The sequence below is a fragment of the Amblyomma americanum genome, chromosome 9 (assembly GCF_052857255.1).
Source record: "Amblyomma americanum isolate KBUSLIRL-KWMA chromosome 9, ASM5285725v1, whole genome shotgun sequence".
Lineage (NCBI taxonomy): Eukaryota > Metazoa > Arthropoda > Arachnida > Ixodida > Ixodidae > Amblyomma > Amblyomma americanum.
In genome coordinates this window covers 61,663,379-61,680,060 of record NC_135505.1, presented here as the reverse complement: position 1 = coordinate 61,680,060, position 16,682 = coordinate 61,663,379, and the positions used below count along the sequence as shown (strand labels likewise).

The window sequence follows — 16,682 nt, the reverse complement described above, 5'->3', positions numbered from 1 at the left end:
GATCTCGCCAGTGCTATTTACCGCCTGTCTACAGGACGTATTCCAAGGCCTGAACTGGGAGCAGTTGGGAAAAAGAGTTAATAAAGAATACCTAAATAATCTGCTATTCGCTGATGACATTGCCTTACTGAATCACACACGACATGAATTGCAAGGCATGATCAACGATTTAGACAGGAAGAGCAATACGGTGGGTCTAAAAATTAACATGCAGAAAACCAAAGTGATGTTCAACAGCCTAGCAAGGGAACAGCAGCTCACAATTGGAAGCGAGGTGCTGGAAGTGGTAAAGAATATGTTTACTTAGGGCAGGTAGTGACAGCTGATCAGATCACAAGAGGGAAATAACTATAAGGATAAGAATGAGGCGGAGCGCATACGGCAGGTTCTCTCAGATCATGAATGGCTGGTTACCAATATACCTCAAGAGAAAAGTGTACAACAGCTGTATCTTGCCAGTACTCACATACGGGGCTGAAACATGGAGGCTAACAAAAACGGTTCTGCTTAAGTTAAGGACAACACAGAGAGCCATCGAAAGAAAAATTATAGGTGTAACGTTAAGAGACCGGAAGCAGGCAGAGTGGGTGAGGGAACAAACGTGGGTTAATGACATCCTAGTCGAAATTAAGAGGTAGAAATGGACCATATACGGTAAGGCCTATATAGCCATACTTGACCACTGGCTCACTTGAAGATCAACCGGCAACACATGGCAAAACTGGCTTTATCCAGTGTAGGGAAGTTTTCGCTTCCAAACAAATCTAAGTACTAAGGGTGTGGTTGGGATTGCTCCCTGCCTACATCAGCGTTTTTAGTGCGAAGACACTTTTAGCCACACTCCCCTGGTTTCAGCATTGTCGCTGTGAAGCCTCCGAGTAGTAATTGTGCGCATTGATGAACCATTACAATCATGCATGGAGTAGTCCGGTGGCGTCTCACCCTACTGCACGTCGGAAAGCATGCCCGGGATAAAACCACACAATAACACAGATAAAAAATGAGACCCCCCACCATGTGGATGCCGTCACAAGTAGACAGCACGAACACTAATTCATTCCACAGCCTTCGCATTCAACATATCATTCATCCTACACAATCCCCTTCCCACTGTCCTTAGTGGAGTGAAAGACCCATGACTTAACCAATCTGCCTTGGAGTGCCCTAATCCTACGGTGCAACCAATCTGTCAAAAGCCCGTACCTGCAGAATCAGCAGTGGCCGGTTCGGCGGTGCGTCAATGGAGTCCTGGACTGGGGGCTCCAGCTAGAGGACATCCCAATCCCAATAACTGTTTGATAACGTTTTTTTTTTCGAGTGTAGGAAAAAAAAATTGAGATCACTGCGGCACCCGCATTCGAGTAATTAATGCGTAAGCATTGATGCCTCCTAGCCCCTCTTTTGAGTTTTCAAACTTGGCACCGTGCTTCGTTTTCAACTTTGGTGCCACGCTTCACTACGTCCACACTTCCAGTTTTTCAAATTTGGCGCCACGCTTTAGCTGTGCCCACTTCCGGTGTTTTGAAATTTGGCACCACTTTTGCTCCGGCCCTGCAAGCATAGCTGTACAATGCTTACACATTAACAGGTAGCTGGGGCTAGGCTCAACGCTGCAGCCGCACATAGAGATATTGTTTATGCGCCTGTCTGGGGCAAATTTACCGCACTTTAGTTTGTAAGTTTAATTTTTTAAACCTTGAAACTATTAACACGCCTGGCTGCTCGTTCGGAAACTTTGCAGTTGATAGTAAAGCTGAGGCACTGTAAAGGCAAGCACCACAGCACCCGAAAACCAGACCCAGCACGAGTGCGGGTGCACAAGACTGAGTGGAATACAGCGATTTTTAATTGCGAACACATGTGTGGCGTGGTTCTCTACGGAAGCGTCGGTTTGTCACAAGGTTCACAGCTGCCCAGATGATGCGGCCTAACACACTATGGCACGTTGTGTCTTCTCGATGTGGGCTTTGGTTTTGGGCTTTGCAGTCAGCAGCCGCGCGGATCGAGCAGCCTGTGCGGCTCGGTGGGTCTCGGCTCGAGGCGCCCCCAGCGGCGTGGTGGCCATACGCGGTGCGAGGCCCTGGCTACGAGCAGCCCCAGCGCCACGGGACCGAAGCGGTTGCTGTCGAACGACTGGGCATGGTTGTCGCCCTCGAGCCAGCAGTGGCCCCGAGGCACCGTCACAAGACGCTCGCGGTAGCCCAGTGTGCGCACCGTGTCCCCTTCCAGGGCCACTACGCGCTTGATGAGCCGCTGGCTGGGATCGCGTGGGGACCTGCGGTTTCAAAAATGGACATATAACAACTTGATCCAACTTTTTCTCTCAGCACGAACAAAGCATGACATGTGGAGCTGGAATAACAACAAACAACTTATCAGCAGTCGACGACTGCTGTTATCGCATGTCTCACGTGACCTAAGTATGAACTACACGTCACAGAGCTGTGGTTGATGAAACCAAAACAGCAGCAAGAAAAAATTCATTTATAAATTATTTAACGGTCGTAGGCGAATGCTACGTGGTGCTCCTTGTATTCTAACGTCTAACGCATCATTTGAAAGAAGAAAACATGCAAGCAGAAATTTGATGGCTGTAGTCCTAAGGGTGCGCGGAGCAGCATCATTTTTAATCGTCAATATCTTCAGTGTTAATGAACCTAGCTTACAAATTTTTGCAGTGCTGTGAGGAGTGATGGAATGTAGATCCCTCATGCAGTTTCCTTAACCTCAGTGACGATCATTTCATGATCCCTTTAAACCCCACAATTACCATAAATCACATTAAATTCCTAATTTTAACTCTCTATGGATTTGTTAATTTTTCTCTGGCAGCGAAAGATGCATTTAGAACTGATTAGTACTCAAAACTATACCCGCCACTCGATTTGAAGTCGCGACGTCTACATCGCAAAAGACTTCGTGATCACTGCTATGAAGTGATTGGTTGTGTAGCCTAGCCTATGGGATCCACGCAAAATAAAAAAAATACATTGCAGACGCACCGCGATGTACTTCCGAAATTGACCGGTGATTGCAACATATGTATTCCTTTCTTGACGTCTTCTAAGTTATGAAACCTCCATTTAAAATGAGGGCAACATCTTTGTCGTTATAATATGATAATAATGTCGACACAGTCTAACTCATTAGGCCTCAGTGTACTTTTAAAACACCATCGTAACACCCACATCAAAACGGAAACTCTAATTGCAGCTGGGCAACCATTTTTCCAGGCACTACTGGGAAGAAAAGTTTCCAGGATGCGAGCTCTAGGAAAAACGTTTATTGTATCTCCACCTTGCAAACCAGTCGCCTGATATTGTACAAAGGCATAAAAGGCTTAAATGCTCCTTCCTCTCTTCAGAATATCAGGCGACTGGGTAGCGAGGTGGAGATACAATAAATGTTCTTCCCAGAACTCGTGTCTCGGAAACTTTTGTGCCCAGTAGTACATTTCCAGCTAGACGAAGAGATTTTAGTTGGAGCTACTTGGAAGTGCAAATTTTCCATCGGGAAGCAAAAAGCATTCCAGAACTACAGCAACTGAAAATGACAATGAGCGCTAACTTCCAACACGATATATATATATATATATATATATATATATATATATATATATATATATATATATATATATATATATATATATATATTGATACGTGGCGGCTAGAAGCAGCAGTAGAAAGAGCAGAGGTAATCTGCTACGCAAGGAACCGATGGCTTGGAGTAGACTCTCAGCACACAAGCGCGCACCTCAGCGTCGTCTTCGTTACCAACCACTTCGTCGTCCTCCCAGCGTCCGTAGCATGACTCCCCCTCGCGGCAAAAGCACCGTCCCGGTGCGCACTACACAGGCCAGCTAGATGGCGAGTTGTAAGGTTTGAGGCGGGACACATGGACGATGTCGGTGCGGGGTGCAGCGGCCGGAGATGGCGGATGTAGCGGGGTGATCTCGTACGTCACCGCGGTCACCGGACGTACGACCCGATAAGGGCCTGTATATCGGGGGAGCAGTTTTTCACAAAGGCCCACACGGCGGGAAGGGATCCAGAGTAACACAAGGGAGCCAGGAGAGTAGGTGACTTCACGACGGCGACAGTCATGACGTCGTTTCTGATTGACTTGGGAGGCCGACAGCCGCTGGCGGGCGACAAGACGGGCAGCGTCGGCGCGAGCGATGGCGTACCGAGCGTAAGGACTCGTGGAGGCGGTGGCGGGCAGTACACTGTCGAAGGGCAGCAAAGGATCGCGGCCAAAGAGAAGGTAAAAAGGGGAGAAACCGGCTGTATCGTGACGCGTAGAATTGTAGGCGAATGTAACAAATGGGAGGCTAATATCCCAGTCGCGGTGATGGTCGGAGACATACATGGAAATCATGAAGTCGAGAGTTGGACGAAAACTCGTCTGGTCGGGGACGACGGGCAGTCGACTTTGGTACTGTACGGCAAGAACTCGCGCGAAACGAGTACCCAGCTGCTTTTGTGGCATCCGCTGAAAAGCAGTTATCTTGCCCGACACGTGAAACTCCCGTGTTGTCCCCTCTGAAACGTGCCGCTGTTCCCTACACACCTGGAATAAGCGAAGCCTTGGCGCTTATTCTGCGCACATTCCAAGTTCACGTTGCCCATGTCCCCACAAGGAAACTTCGGCATGCGCTGGTTAACGTCAAAGACGTTCTCCCCAAAGAAAAGTACCCTGGCGTTGTTTACAGCGTCCCCTGCTCTGATTGTGACAGCGTTTACATCGGCGAGACTGGTGATTTTAATAGACGCCTAAAAGAACATTGTAATGACGTTAAAAACAAAAAAGTGAACTCTAATGCTATCGCCAAACACTCCGTATCAACTGGCCACGATATTGACTGGGGTAGGGCACACGTGCTGGCAACTAAAAAGAATCTGTACCGTCGCCTTCACCTCGAATCATTATTCATTCAAACGACTAATCGCTCCCTCAATCGTAACACTGGAAATCTAACTCCTGTATACGCACGCTCCCTGCGCCCTCTTTTCAAACGTATTTAATCCTGATGCCCTTTCTAATCCTTCTCATTGTGAACAAGGCTCCCGCACAGGAGCCGAAACGTCATTTTGTTGTTTGTTCTTTTTTTTTACTTTTGGTCGGCGTCCTCCTTTTAAGTTTTATTACATGGAAATCATGTAGGTGAGGGTACGGTTCAGACGCTCAGTGAGGCCGTTCGTCTGCGGATGGTAGGACGTGGCGAATTGATGACGGACGGAGCAGGAGCGGAGGAGTTCGGCGACCACTTTGGAAAGAAAGCAGCGACCGCGATCGGTGAGCAGGTGACGGGGAGCACCGTGGTGGAGTATGACGTCGCGCAGGAGAAAGTCAGCGACATCAGTTGCGCAGCTGGTTGGGATCGCTCGAGTAATAGCGTAGCGCGTGGAGTAGTCCGTCGCGACCGCGATTCATTTGTTTCCCATAGCAGACACCGGAAAAGGGCCGAGCAAGTCGAGGCCGACACGGGAAAACGGGTCTACGGGGATGGGAATCGGCTGAAGGTGCCCGGGAGGGAGAACCGAGGGTGTCTTCCGCCGTTGGCACAGTTCGCAAGCGGCCACATAACGGCGGACAGAACGGTATAGACCGGGCCAAAAGAAGCGGCGGCGCACGCTGTCGTAGGTGCGGGAGACTCCAAGATGACCGGCCGTGGGAACGTCATGAAGCTGTTCAAGGACGCTGCTGCGCAGGTGTTGAGGGACCACGAGCAAGAGGTCAGCGCCGTCAGGCCGCATATTGCGCCGGTAGAGGACGTTCTCATGGAGCACAAACGGGGCGAGGGACGCATCACAGCGGTTGGCAGTGAGGCGGTCGATGAGGGAACGTAGCAACGAATCAAAGCGCTGTTCTTGCGCAATGTTGCGGAAGGCCGAGATGGATAAGACGCAGGCGTCAGCCTCGCATTCGTTGGAGGAAGGCGGATCGACAGGGTAACGGGACAAGCAATCCGCGTCCTGGTGCAAGCGGCCGGACTTGTGGACGACACAAAATGTGTACTCTTGAAGGCGAAGAGCCCAGCGCCCCAGCCGGCCAGTAGGGTCTTTGAGCGAAGAAAGCCAGCATAAGGCGTGGTGATCCGTGATAACAGATAAAGGGTGCCCAAACAAGTAAGGGCGGAATTTTGCAATAGCCCAAACCAGAGCGAGGCATTCCCGCTCGGTGATACAATATAGTTGCGCTCTCACACAGAAAGGAGACGGCTGGCGTATGCAATAACGCGAAGCTTGTTGCGTTGCCGCTGAGCAAGTAGGGCACCAATGCCATGGCCGCTCGCATCGGTCCGAAGTTCCGTAGGGGCTGAAGGATCAAAGTGCGCCAACACAGGTGGAGCAGTGAGGGCACTGATAAGGGCTCTGAAGGCGTCAGCTTGGGGCGGTCCCCAAGAGAACGGGATGTCCTTCTTGAGGAGCGTGGTAAGAGGTCGAGCTATTTCCGCAAAGTTCTGGATGAACCGGCGGAAATAGGAACATAGGCCGAGAAAGCTGCGCACATCACCGGAGGAGCGCGGAGTAGGAAATGAACGCACGGAGCTTCTGCTTACATATGTCCCATGAGGTCGAGTCATCTTCGTGGGTTTCGAACCACACTCTCGCGGTGCCGGTCAGGTAAAATATCACATTAGCGAGCATCAGCGTTGGATCCCACCTGTTGTGCGTGCTGACGCGTTCGTAAAGGGCCAGCCAGTCGTCCACATCAACGTCGTCTGTGCCGCAGAACGAGCCCGGTTCGCGGTGGTGGGCGACAATGACCGCTGGCGGTGTTGACGGAGAGGGAGATGGCTCGGACTCGGTAGACATGTTGGCGAGACGGCGGCCACGACGGAGAGCCAGCTTGAGGTCGGGGATCGAATTTAGCAACCTCCACCAAATGATACGTGGCGGCTAGAAGTAGCAGTAGAAAGAGCAGAGGTAATCTGCTACGCAAGGAACCGATGACTTGGAGTAGACTCTCAGCACACAAGCGCGCACCTCAGCGTCGTCCTCCCAGCGTCCGTAGCAATATATATATAGCTTGTAAGAAGAGGGCTTGGCGAAAAGCACTTAACTACTAACGTTTCGGCCGGGGTTCAGCTTTCGTCGGAGTGAACAATTTTGTTGTTGGTAGGAGGTGAGGGCACTGGCGAAAAGCACTTAATTACTAAAGTTTCGGCCGGTGTCCGGCCTTTGTCGGAGTGAACGATCTTGTTGTTGGTTGGCCTCCTACCAACGAGTGTTCACTCTGACAAAGGCTGGACCCCGGCCGAAACATTAGTAATAAAGTGCTTTTTGCCATGCCCTCTTCATGCAAGCTACATACCCTGGAAACTAACGTCTTTTCATTTCGGATATATATGCCCCTTATTTCCCTTCCCTTGTCTGCTTCTACACACACGCACACACACACACGCAATGTGTGTGCGTGTGTGTATAGAAGGAGACAAGGGAAGGCAAATGAGGGGCTCGTTACACATGAAGAATTTGTGGTGTTGATCAATATGCGTGTATATATATATTGTAAGACATACAATTGGGGTTTGCTGCTCCAGCGGCCAGTGCCGCCGAAGGAGAGAAAGCTGAAGAAGACGAAGCTTACGCAGTTCAATTTGCGAAGAAGACGAAGCTGACACTTTCAAATTCTTGGCTTGAAGCTACGCTGTGTCAACAAAGATTTTGCCTGTGCACATTTCTAGTGCGTCTGATTTGCGTCTTTACATTTGGTGGAGGTGCTGCCTGTTCCCACCCTGGAGCTACAGGCCTTACGGATCTACGGACCTGAAGATCTACACCCCTTACCAGCCTCTACCATGATCACTGACACCAAGCCCCAGCCTGGCTCCACTGTTCCCGCCGATGTCGTCTGTTCCGGTCTCGTGCGTCAGCGCGACCCTGCGATCTTCAGCGGCACAGACGACACCGACGTCGAAGACTGGCTCGCCTCCTATGAACATGTAAGCGCCTATAATAAATGGGACGACAGCGTCAAGCTGACAAACGTCGTCTTTTATCTGAGCGACGTCGCCAACTTGTGGTTTCGCAACCACGAAGCCAATTTTTCTCAATTCATTAGAATCTAATCGCTCCACTAATCTAGTTGATCATTGCCGAGAGTGTCAATCATGTTTTCCGTCCTTGCATTTTACTGACATTTTGTACAAACACCCCGACCAGTTGACCAGGGAAATTATCGAGGCGTATAACATGACAAAGAAACCAAGATTACGGTCAGCCAACCATCCCTGCTCCTGCGTGACTGTGAGGTTGCATATCTGGACATCACATAGTAACACATGCGTTCTGATTTTGTGTTTTTTTCGTTTTCTGTTTCCTTTTATAAGTGTGCTTCCTGTGATTAAACTTTAGTTGAGAGTACAGCGCTTGTTCCTGTGTATTCTTCGTCTAGTCCCCGTTTGTTCGCGCTGTTTTTTTTTTGCATTATGTATCACCAACTCGCCCGCTTATCTATCCTGTTGAATTTTCTACCTGGGCGGCCCTCAAAACCAGCCTTACTGATGTCTTCGGCCGCCCCGCTGTCCGAAAACTTTGTGCCGAACAATGGTTGCTCAGTCGGGCCCAGCAGAGCGGCGAGAATTTCACAAGCTATATCGAGGATGTCGTTGATTTATGCAAGCGTCTGAATCCATCCATGAGCGACGCGGACAAAATCAAACACATTCTTAAAGGGATTGAGGACGACACATTTCAGATGTTAGTGTCCAAAAATCCTCAAACCATCTCCGACGTCGTTTCTGTGTCAGAGCTATGACGAGCTCCGGAAACAGCGTCTTGTCACCCGCCATACCATTTGCCCTGACGACACCCTTTCGAGCTTAGCTGTCGGCGGCCCTGCTCACGATTAGTCGACCCTTGTTCAGCAGATCCAGCAGTTTGTGCGGGAGGAGGTTGCCCGCCAGCTATCGCTGGTTACCTGACCACCCGCTCCAACGCCAACGCTGTCGCCTTCCATTCAGCGTGTCATCCAGGAGCAGGTTGCAGAGGTCCTGCCGCCCACTAATCCACCTTCTGTAGTCACTGCACTGCTGACCTATGCTGAAGCTGTCGTCCGGCCATGACCTCAGCCGGTTGTTCCTGCCTATGCGCCACCTTGCACCGTCTTTCCTGACCAGCCGCTCGATCCTACAATGCCTTACCCTCACCGGCCTTTGCCTCGCACCGCTCCACGCCCTCTGAATCCGTGGTGCACGCAAGATAACCGCCCGATTTGCAATACTTGCAGCCTCGCTGGTCATGTGGCCCGTTGGTTGCCCGCCAGCTATTGCTGGTTACCTGCCCACCCGCTCCAACGCCAGCAACGCTGTTACCTTCCATTCAGCGTATCATCCAGGAGCAGGTTGCAGAGGTCCTGCCGCCCGCTAATCCACCTCCTGTAGTCACTGCACCGCTGACCTATGCTGAAGCTGTCGTCCGGCCACAACCTCAGCCGGTTGTTCCTGCCTATGCGCCACCTTGCACCGTCTTTCCTGACCCGCCGCTCGCTCCTACAATGCCTCACCCTCACCGGCCTTTGCCTCGCACCGCTCCATGCCCTCTGAATCCGTGGCGCACGCAAGATAACCGCCCGATTTGCTATACTTGTGGCCTCGCTGGTCATGTGGCCCGTCGGTGCCGCACCTACGGATCCCGTCCTCACGACTACGGGCGAGCGCCGACGTACGACGTTCCCGTGCCCTCTGCACCTGACTCTTCTCATCTGCCCCAGCATCCCTCTACCTATCGCTCCGACTCCTACCACCGAACCCCCCGGTCGCCGTCTCCTCGCCGCCGTTCGGTCTCCTATGCGCCGCTGGTCGCCACCCCTCCAAGCGGAAAACTAGGCGCCGCAGTTCCGGAGGCAAGAACTGCGCCGTCACCGACCGTCTCAAGCCCTATTGCCGCTCCTGTGAACATTCTTGAAGTGCTGGTTGAAGGTGTCCCTGTTCATGTGCTCATTGACACTGGTGCTGCCGTGTCCATCATTAACCGCAACTTGTGCCGCAAACTAAAAAAAGTGACGACACCGCTTTCTGAAATTTCCCTTCGAACCGCCAGCGCTGACCCCATTCGACCTCTCGCAGCGTGCACCGCTCACCTCATCATCCAAGGCCTCTCCTACACCATCGTGTTCTTCGTTCTTGCCCGCTCCTCTCATGACATCATCCTCGGTTGGGACTTTCTGTCTGCGCATCACGCAATCATCGACTGTGCACGTGCTCAAATTGATTTGTCGCCGCTGTGTGATACTCTTGTGGACGCCTCCCCTGCTACTGCAGCGCATATTCTCGCCACTGACGACACCAACATGCCGGCTTTCTCTTCTGTTCTTGTGCCCCTTACTTGTGCTGCACTCTCTGACGCTACTGTCCTTTTTTCGCCCTCACCCCTTTGTGCGTACCGCAAATCTGTCATGCTCTCGCATGCTGTGCTCACAATTTCTCGTGGTTGTAGCGCCCTGTAAGTTGCGAACCCGTTGCCTATCCCGACCACTTTATTTCGGGGAGAATCGCTTGGCACGGTTGACGTCACCGATCTCGACGATGCTTCACCTGTTCCGGATGACCCTCCCGCGTATAACATCAATGCCCTCACTCCTCCCATTGTCACAACCGATCAGACCTCATCCGACCGTCTTGCCGATTCCGTCGATGCTGCTCTGCCACCTCTCCAACGCGCCCAGCTTGTCGCCATGCTTCAGCGCTTCCTTCGATTCTCATCAAGACACCTTGGGTCGTGCAATAGCGGTTCGCCACCATATCGACACTGGAACACATCGACCTTTGCGCCAGCGCCCTTACCGCGTCTCCTCCGCTGAGCACCGCATAATTGATGATCAGGTGAGCGACATGCTACACCGTGGAGTGATCCAACCCTCTCACAGCCCGTGGTCTTCTCCCGTTGTACTCGTCAAGAAAAAGTACGGTTCCATTAGATTCTGCGTTGACTACCGCCGGCTAAACAAAATTGCTCGGAAAGACGTCTACCCCCCGCCTCGTATAGATGACGCGCTTGACTGCCTGCAGGGGGCAGAATACTTTTCTTCGTTAGATCTGCGCTCTGGATACTGGCAGGTGCCGATGGCCGAAGCTGATCGCCCGAAAACAGCTTTCATCACACCTGATGGGCTGTATGAATTTAATGTGATGCCGTTCGGTTTCTGCAACGCGCCTGCAACTTTCGAGCGCATGATGGACAACATCCTACACGGGCTGAAATGGCAAACATGCCTCTGCTACTTGGACGATGTTGTCGTATTCTCCCCGGATTTTCCGTCTCATCTTCTTCGTCTTGAGAGTGTCCTTCAGTATCTCAGTGACGTTGGCCTGCAGCTTAAATTGAAGAAGTGTCACTCTGGCGCCCGACAGCTATCTTAAACCACGTCGTGTCCAAGGATGGTGTCCTCCCGGACCCTGCCAAGCTACGAGCAGTTGCTGATTTCCCGAAGCCCACCTCCCTGAAAGAACTTAGAAGCTTTATTGGACTTTGCTTGTACTTTCGTCGGTTCGTCAAGAATTTTGCTGTAATTATCGCCCCACTGACACAACTTCTCGCCGGCGGCCACGACTTACCGGCCTGGTCCACTGCATGCGACGAAGCTTTTGCCATGCTGCGCCATCTTCTCACCTCCCCTCCGATCTTGCACCATTTCAACCCTTCCGCCCCTACAGAACTCCACACGGATGCCAGCGGCATCGGTCTGGGTGCCGTTCTTGCTCAGCGGAAACCTGGCTTCAATGAGTACGTCGTTGCTTATGCAAGCCGTGCACTCACAAAAGCGGAGACTAATTATTTCGTCACGGAAAAAGAATGTTTGGCAATTATTTGGGCGATCACAAAATTTCGCCCTTACTTCTTACTTATATGGGCGCCCATCCGCTGTCATCACAGATCACCATGCCCTTTGCTGGCTGTTGTCACTCAAGGATCCTTTCGGCCGCCTCGCTCGTTGGGCTCTCCGATTACAAGACTATGACATTCAGGTCATTTACCGCTCCGGATGCAAACACTCCGATGCTGACGCCCTCTCACGCTCCCCTGTGTCCTCTGAACTCGACCAACCCTCTATTTCCAGCCTCACGCCTTCTTTCAATACCATTGATATGGCTTCTGAGCAACGCAAGGATGCTTGGATAGCTTCTATTCTCGATATCTTAGCCAACCGCTCTGCCAGCCCCCCTTCTAGAGCACTCCGTTGTCAAGCCCGTCACTTTGTCGTGCGTGACCAGCTGCTGTACCGTCGCAACTACCTACCAGATAGTCGCAAATGGCCGCTCGTAATTCCCCGGCATCTCCGCTCCGCTATTTGTGTCAGTTATCATGACGACCCGCAATGCGCTCATGTCGGTCTGCTGAAAACTTTTACCAGCCTACGTCTTCGGTATTATTGGCGAGGCATGTACCATTCTGTCCGTCGAATGTCAGCGGCGCAAGGATCCAACAGAGCACTCACCGGCTTCTCTGCAACCTTTACCTTGTCCGGCCTGCCCTTTCGACCGTGTTGGAATCGGCCTTTATGGCCCTCTTCCTAACACTTCTGCTGGGCACCATTGGATCATTGTCGCCATAGATTATCTCACGTGCTATGCGGAAACTTCCCCGCTACCAGCTGCAACGGCCTCCGACATCGCCGGTTTCATACTTCAAAACATCAATCTTCGCCACGGTGTGCCTCAGGAATTGCTCAGCGACCGAGGTCGCGTCTTCTCGTCCGGCGTCCTGGAGGCCCTTCTTCGGGAGTGTCACATTGTCCACCGTACAACTTCATCTTACCATCCCCAGACGAACGGCATGACCGAACGCTTAAGGGGACCCTCGGCGACATGACAGCCAAGTACATTTCATCCGATCACACCAACTGGGACCCCATTCTACCATTCGTTACCTATGCTTACAATTCTGCAATGCAAGCAACTACTGGTTTTTCCCCGTATTTTCTTCTCTACGGCCGGGAGCCATCTTCAATTATGGACACCATACTCACTTACCGCCCAGATTCCTCCAAATTTACAACCGTCTCTCAAGCCGCTGCGCATGCCGAAGAATGCCGTTAACTCGCCCGTTCCTTTACTGGCCACGATCAGTGCCGTCAGAAAGTGCCCGCGCCACTTCTACCTGTCTGCCGCCGGCTTACCTTCCCGACTCCTTAGTTTGGCTTTTGGTTCCATCCTCCAGCCCGGGCCTGTCGACAAAACTGCTAAGCAAATACCACGGCCCCTATCGCGTAGTTCAGCAGACATCTCCAGTTAACTACCTCGTCGAGCCCCTCACGCCTTCGCCTGATCATCGACGCCGCGAAATCGTCCACTTCGACCGCCTGAAACTCTACTATGACCCCGCTATCATCTCGTGCCCTTAGGCCCCCAGGAAGGCGCCTTTTCACCCCGGGGGTATTGTAAGCAATACAATTGGGGTTTGCTGCTCCAGCGGCCAGTGCCGCCGAAGGAGAGAAAGCTGAAGAAGACGAAGCTTACGCAGTTCAGTTTGCGAAGAAGACGAAGCTGACGCTCTCGAACTCTTGGCTTGGAGCTACACTATGTCGACGAAGATTTTGCCTGTCCACATTTCTTGTGCGTCTGATTTGCGTCTTTACAATATATATATATATATATATATATATATATATATATATATATATATATATATATATATATATATATATATATATATATATATTAAGGAAGCCAACAGTCACGGAAACCAAGGGGCATAGGGGAATGTTTTTAATCTTTTTTTATTTGTTGTGCCAATCAATCGGTTTAAAGAAAATTACTTATAAAGCAGCAGAAAAAACAACCATGCCGCCGGTGGGATCCGAAACCACGACCTCCGAATATCGCGTCCGGTGCTCTTACCAACTGAGCTACGGCGACGGCTGTCCAATCTGCTGCTTTCGTGGGTATTTATGTTTACTGCGTGTAAGCGAACCTTGAGAGTGTTCACCAGCGCCAACCTCAACCATAGCGGTGGACGTAGCACGTCCTGTTATACCGCGAGTGTGACGTAGAACGTCATCTAACGGCAGAGGGCGGAAACTGTGCGAGAGCCCTCTTATGCTACCTATGGCAACAAGACTGCCAGAACCGAGACCCCCGTTAAGCTATTAGCAGACAAGGTAAAGGAAATGAGGAGCTCGTTTGACAAACATATTAAGGAAGCCAACAGTCACGGAAACCAAGAGGCATAGGGGAATGTTTTTAATTTTTTTTATTTGTAGTGCCAATCAATCGGTTTAAAGAAAATTATAAAGCAGCAGAAAAAACAACCATGCCGCCGGTGGGATCCGAACCCACGACCTCCGAATATCGCGTCCGGTGCTCTTACCAACTGAGCTACGGCGACGGCTGTCCAATCTGCTGCTTTCGTGGGTATTTATGTTTACTGCGTGTAAGCGAACCTTGAGAGTGTTCACCAGCGCCACCCTCAACCATAGCGGTGGACGTAGCACGTCCTGTTATAAGTAATTTTCTTTAAACCGATTGACTGGCACTACAAATAAAAAAGATTAAAAACATTCCCCTATGCCCCTTGGTTTCCGTGACTGTTGGCTTCCTTAATATGTTTGTCAAACGAGCCCCTCATTTCCTTTACCTTGTCTGCTAATAGCTTAACAGGGGTCTCGGTTCTGGCAGTCTTGTTGCCATAGGTAGCATAAGAGGGCTCTCGCACAGTTTCCGCCCTCTGCCGTTAGATGACGTTCTACGTCACACTCGCGGTATAACAGGACGTGCTACGTCCACCGCTATGGTTGAGGGTGGCGCTGGTGAACGCTCTCAAGGTTCGCTTACACGCAGTAAACATAAATACCCACGAAAGCAGCAGATTGGACAGCCGTCGCCGTAGCTCAGTTGGTAAGAGCACCGGACGCGATATTCGGAGGTCGTGGGTTCGGATCCCACCGGCGGCATGGTTGTTTTTTCTGCTGCTTTATAAGTAATTTTCTTTAAACCGATTGATTGGCACTACAAATAAAAAAAGATTAAAAACATTCCCCTATGCCCCTTGGTTTCCGTGACTGTTGGCTTCCTTAAAATGTTTGTCAAACGAGCCCCTCATTTCCTTTACCTTGTCTGCTAATAGCTTAACGGGGGTCTCGGTTCTGGCAGTCTTGTTGCCATAGGTAGCATAAGAGGGCTCTCGCACAGTTTCCGCCCTCTGCCGTTAGATGACGTTCTACGTCACACTCGCGGTATAACAGGACGTGCTACGTCCACCGCTATGGTTGAGGGTGGCGCTGGTGAACGCTCTCAAGGTTCGCTTACACGCAGTAAACATAAATACCCACGAAAGCAGCAGATTGGACAGCCGTCGCCGTAGCTCAGTTGGTAAGAGCACCGGACGCGATATTCGGAGGTCGTGGGTTCGGATCCCACCGGCGGCATGGTTGTTTTTTCTGCTGCTTTATAAGTAATTTTCTTTAAACGATTTATAAATCCAAGTAATATTATCCCACTGATAAGCATAACACATTAAAAAAATTAACGTTCCCCTATGCACCTTGGTTTCGGTGACTGTTGGCTCCCTTCATAAATTTGTCATACGGGCCTCTCATTTCCTTTAACTTGTCTGCTTATATATATATATATATATATATATATATATATATATATATATATATATATATATATATATATATATATATATATATATATATATATATATATGGTAATCTTTTTTCCCAACTGTGTTGTTCATCAGTTGGAAATTAATGGTATAATTACTTTATGCAGAAATCTAACGTATCTAACGTAGAAGAAAAGACAACGACAAGCGGCCGGTGGGATGCGAACTTACGCGAAATTCGGAGGTTCCTTCCTCCCATTCGGCTTCAAGAGGTACCCGCATGGTGCACTGTCCTGTGGGTGCCTCTTGAAGACTGTTGTCACTTGCAATGTAATTTGCAAGACAGGCCAGGCAAGACAGACCGTAATGTCGCTACCAAATGAAGAGAACCCAATGGAAAGAGCCGACTGTCGCATTAAGCGACACTGCCGTCCCACTGCGGAATAGGGATAACTGTAAAGGCTACCAGGACCCCGTCAGCCGACAGTGTCTTTAGACCAGCCTTCCTCTCGGCTCTGGCCTAAGAGAGAATAGGTGACAAGAAAATTCCAGGCGCGCAGAAAATGATGATGACGATGACGCCCGTCCTGGAGGGCGGAGAGCACCGCAAGAAATCGTAGCTCACTTGATGGCGACGACGTCACCACGCTGCAGCTCGTAGCTTCGCGACGCCCAGCGATTGAGAAGCACGTAGTCCGAGAACGCCTCGGGCTCCGGGTTCAGTTCGGGCTGCATCGAGACACCCTCCACCTTGGCCACATAGGCCACGCAGTCGACGAATGCCACCGCCACAGGCAGGCCGAAGGCTGCACGCCGCAGCACGATGAACGTCCGCTGCTGCCACATCACTGCTGCTCGGCACGGGAAGCTACCTCTTCATTCTCGAGCCTCCGCCGCGGCGGCGACGTTCGCGAAACAACGTCCCAAACTGCGACCGCTAAAGCCGCGGCTGGAAGCCGCCATGTTGTTCGATGGTGCTGCCGATGGTGATTGCATTGCACCGGCTCCACTGGCCCTCACGAGTAGTGAGTGTGAAAAACATGTAATGTGCAGAACAGTTACAGAACACTTATAGGCACATTTTACCTCCAAAGAGCTGCAACAGCTGACAGACGGCATCAATGCAGCGAT

The 16,682-nt window shown here is 50.9% G+C and overlaps 1 protein-coding gene across 1 annotated transcript; it reads right to left on the bottom strand.

Moving 5' to 3' along the window:
* Nucleotides 1-1,824: 1,824 nt before the first annotated feature.
* LOC144104903 (mitochondrial inner membrane protease subunit 2) lies at nucleotides 1,825-16,528 on the bottom strand. Its single transcript, XM_077638138.1, has 2 exons — nucleotides 16,177-16,528; nucleotides 1,825-2,275 (listed from the first exon to the last, which is right to left on the bottom strand). Exons 1-2 carry the CDS (start codon nucleotides 16,395-16,397, stop codon nucleotides 1,987-1,989), a joined length of 510 nt encoding a protein of 169 aa, XP_077494264.1. The 5' UTR covers nucleotides 16,398-16,528; the 3' UTR covers nucleotides 1,825-1,986.
* Between the last annotated feature and the right edge of the window lie 154 nt (nucleotides 16,529-16,682).

Bases quoted from the DNA above. Each gene is read 5' to 3' on its own strand.
- LOC144104903 (XM_077638138.1), bottom strand. From the start codon at position 16,397: ATGTGGCAGCAGCGGACGTTCATCGTGCTGCGGCGTGCAGCCTTCGGC. The intron at 2,276-16,176 runs GTGAGCTACGAT...TTGAAACCGCAG, and splicing joins GGTGACGTCGTCGCCATCAA to GTCCCCACGCGATCCCAGCC.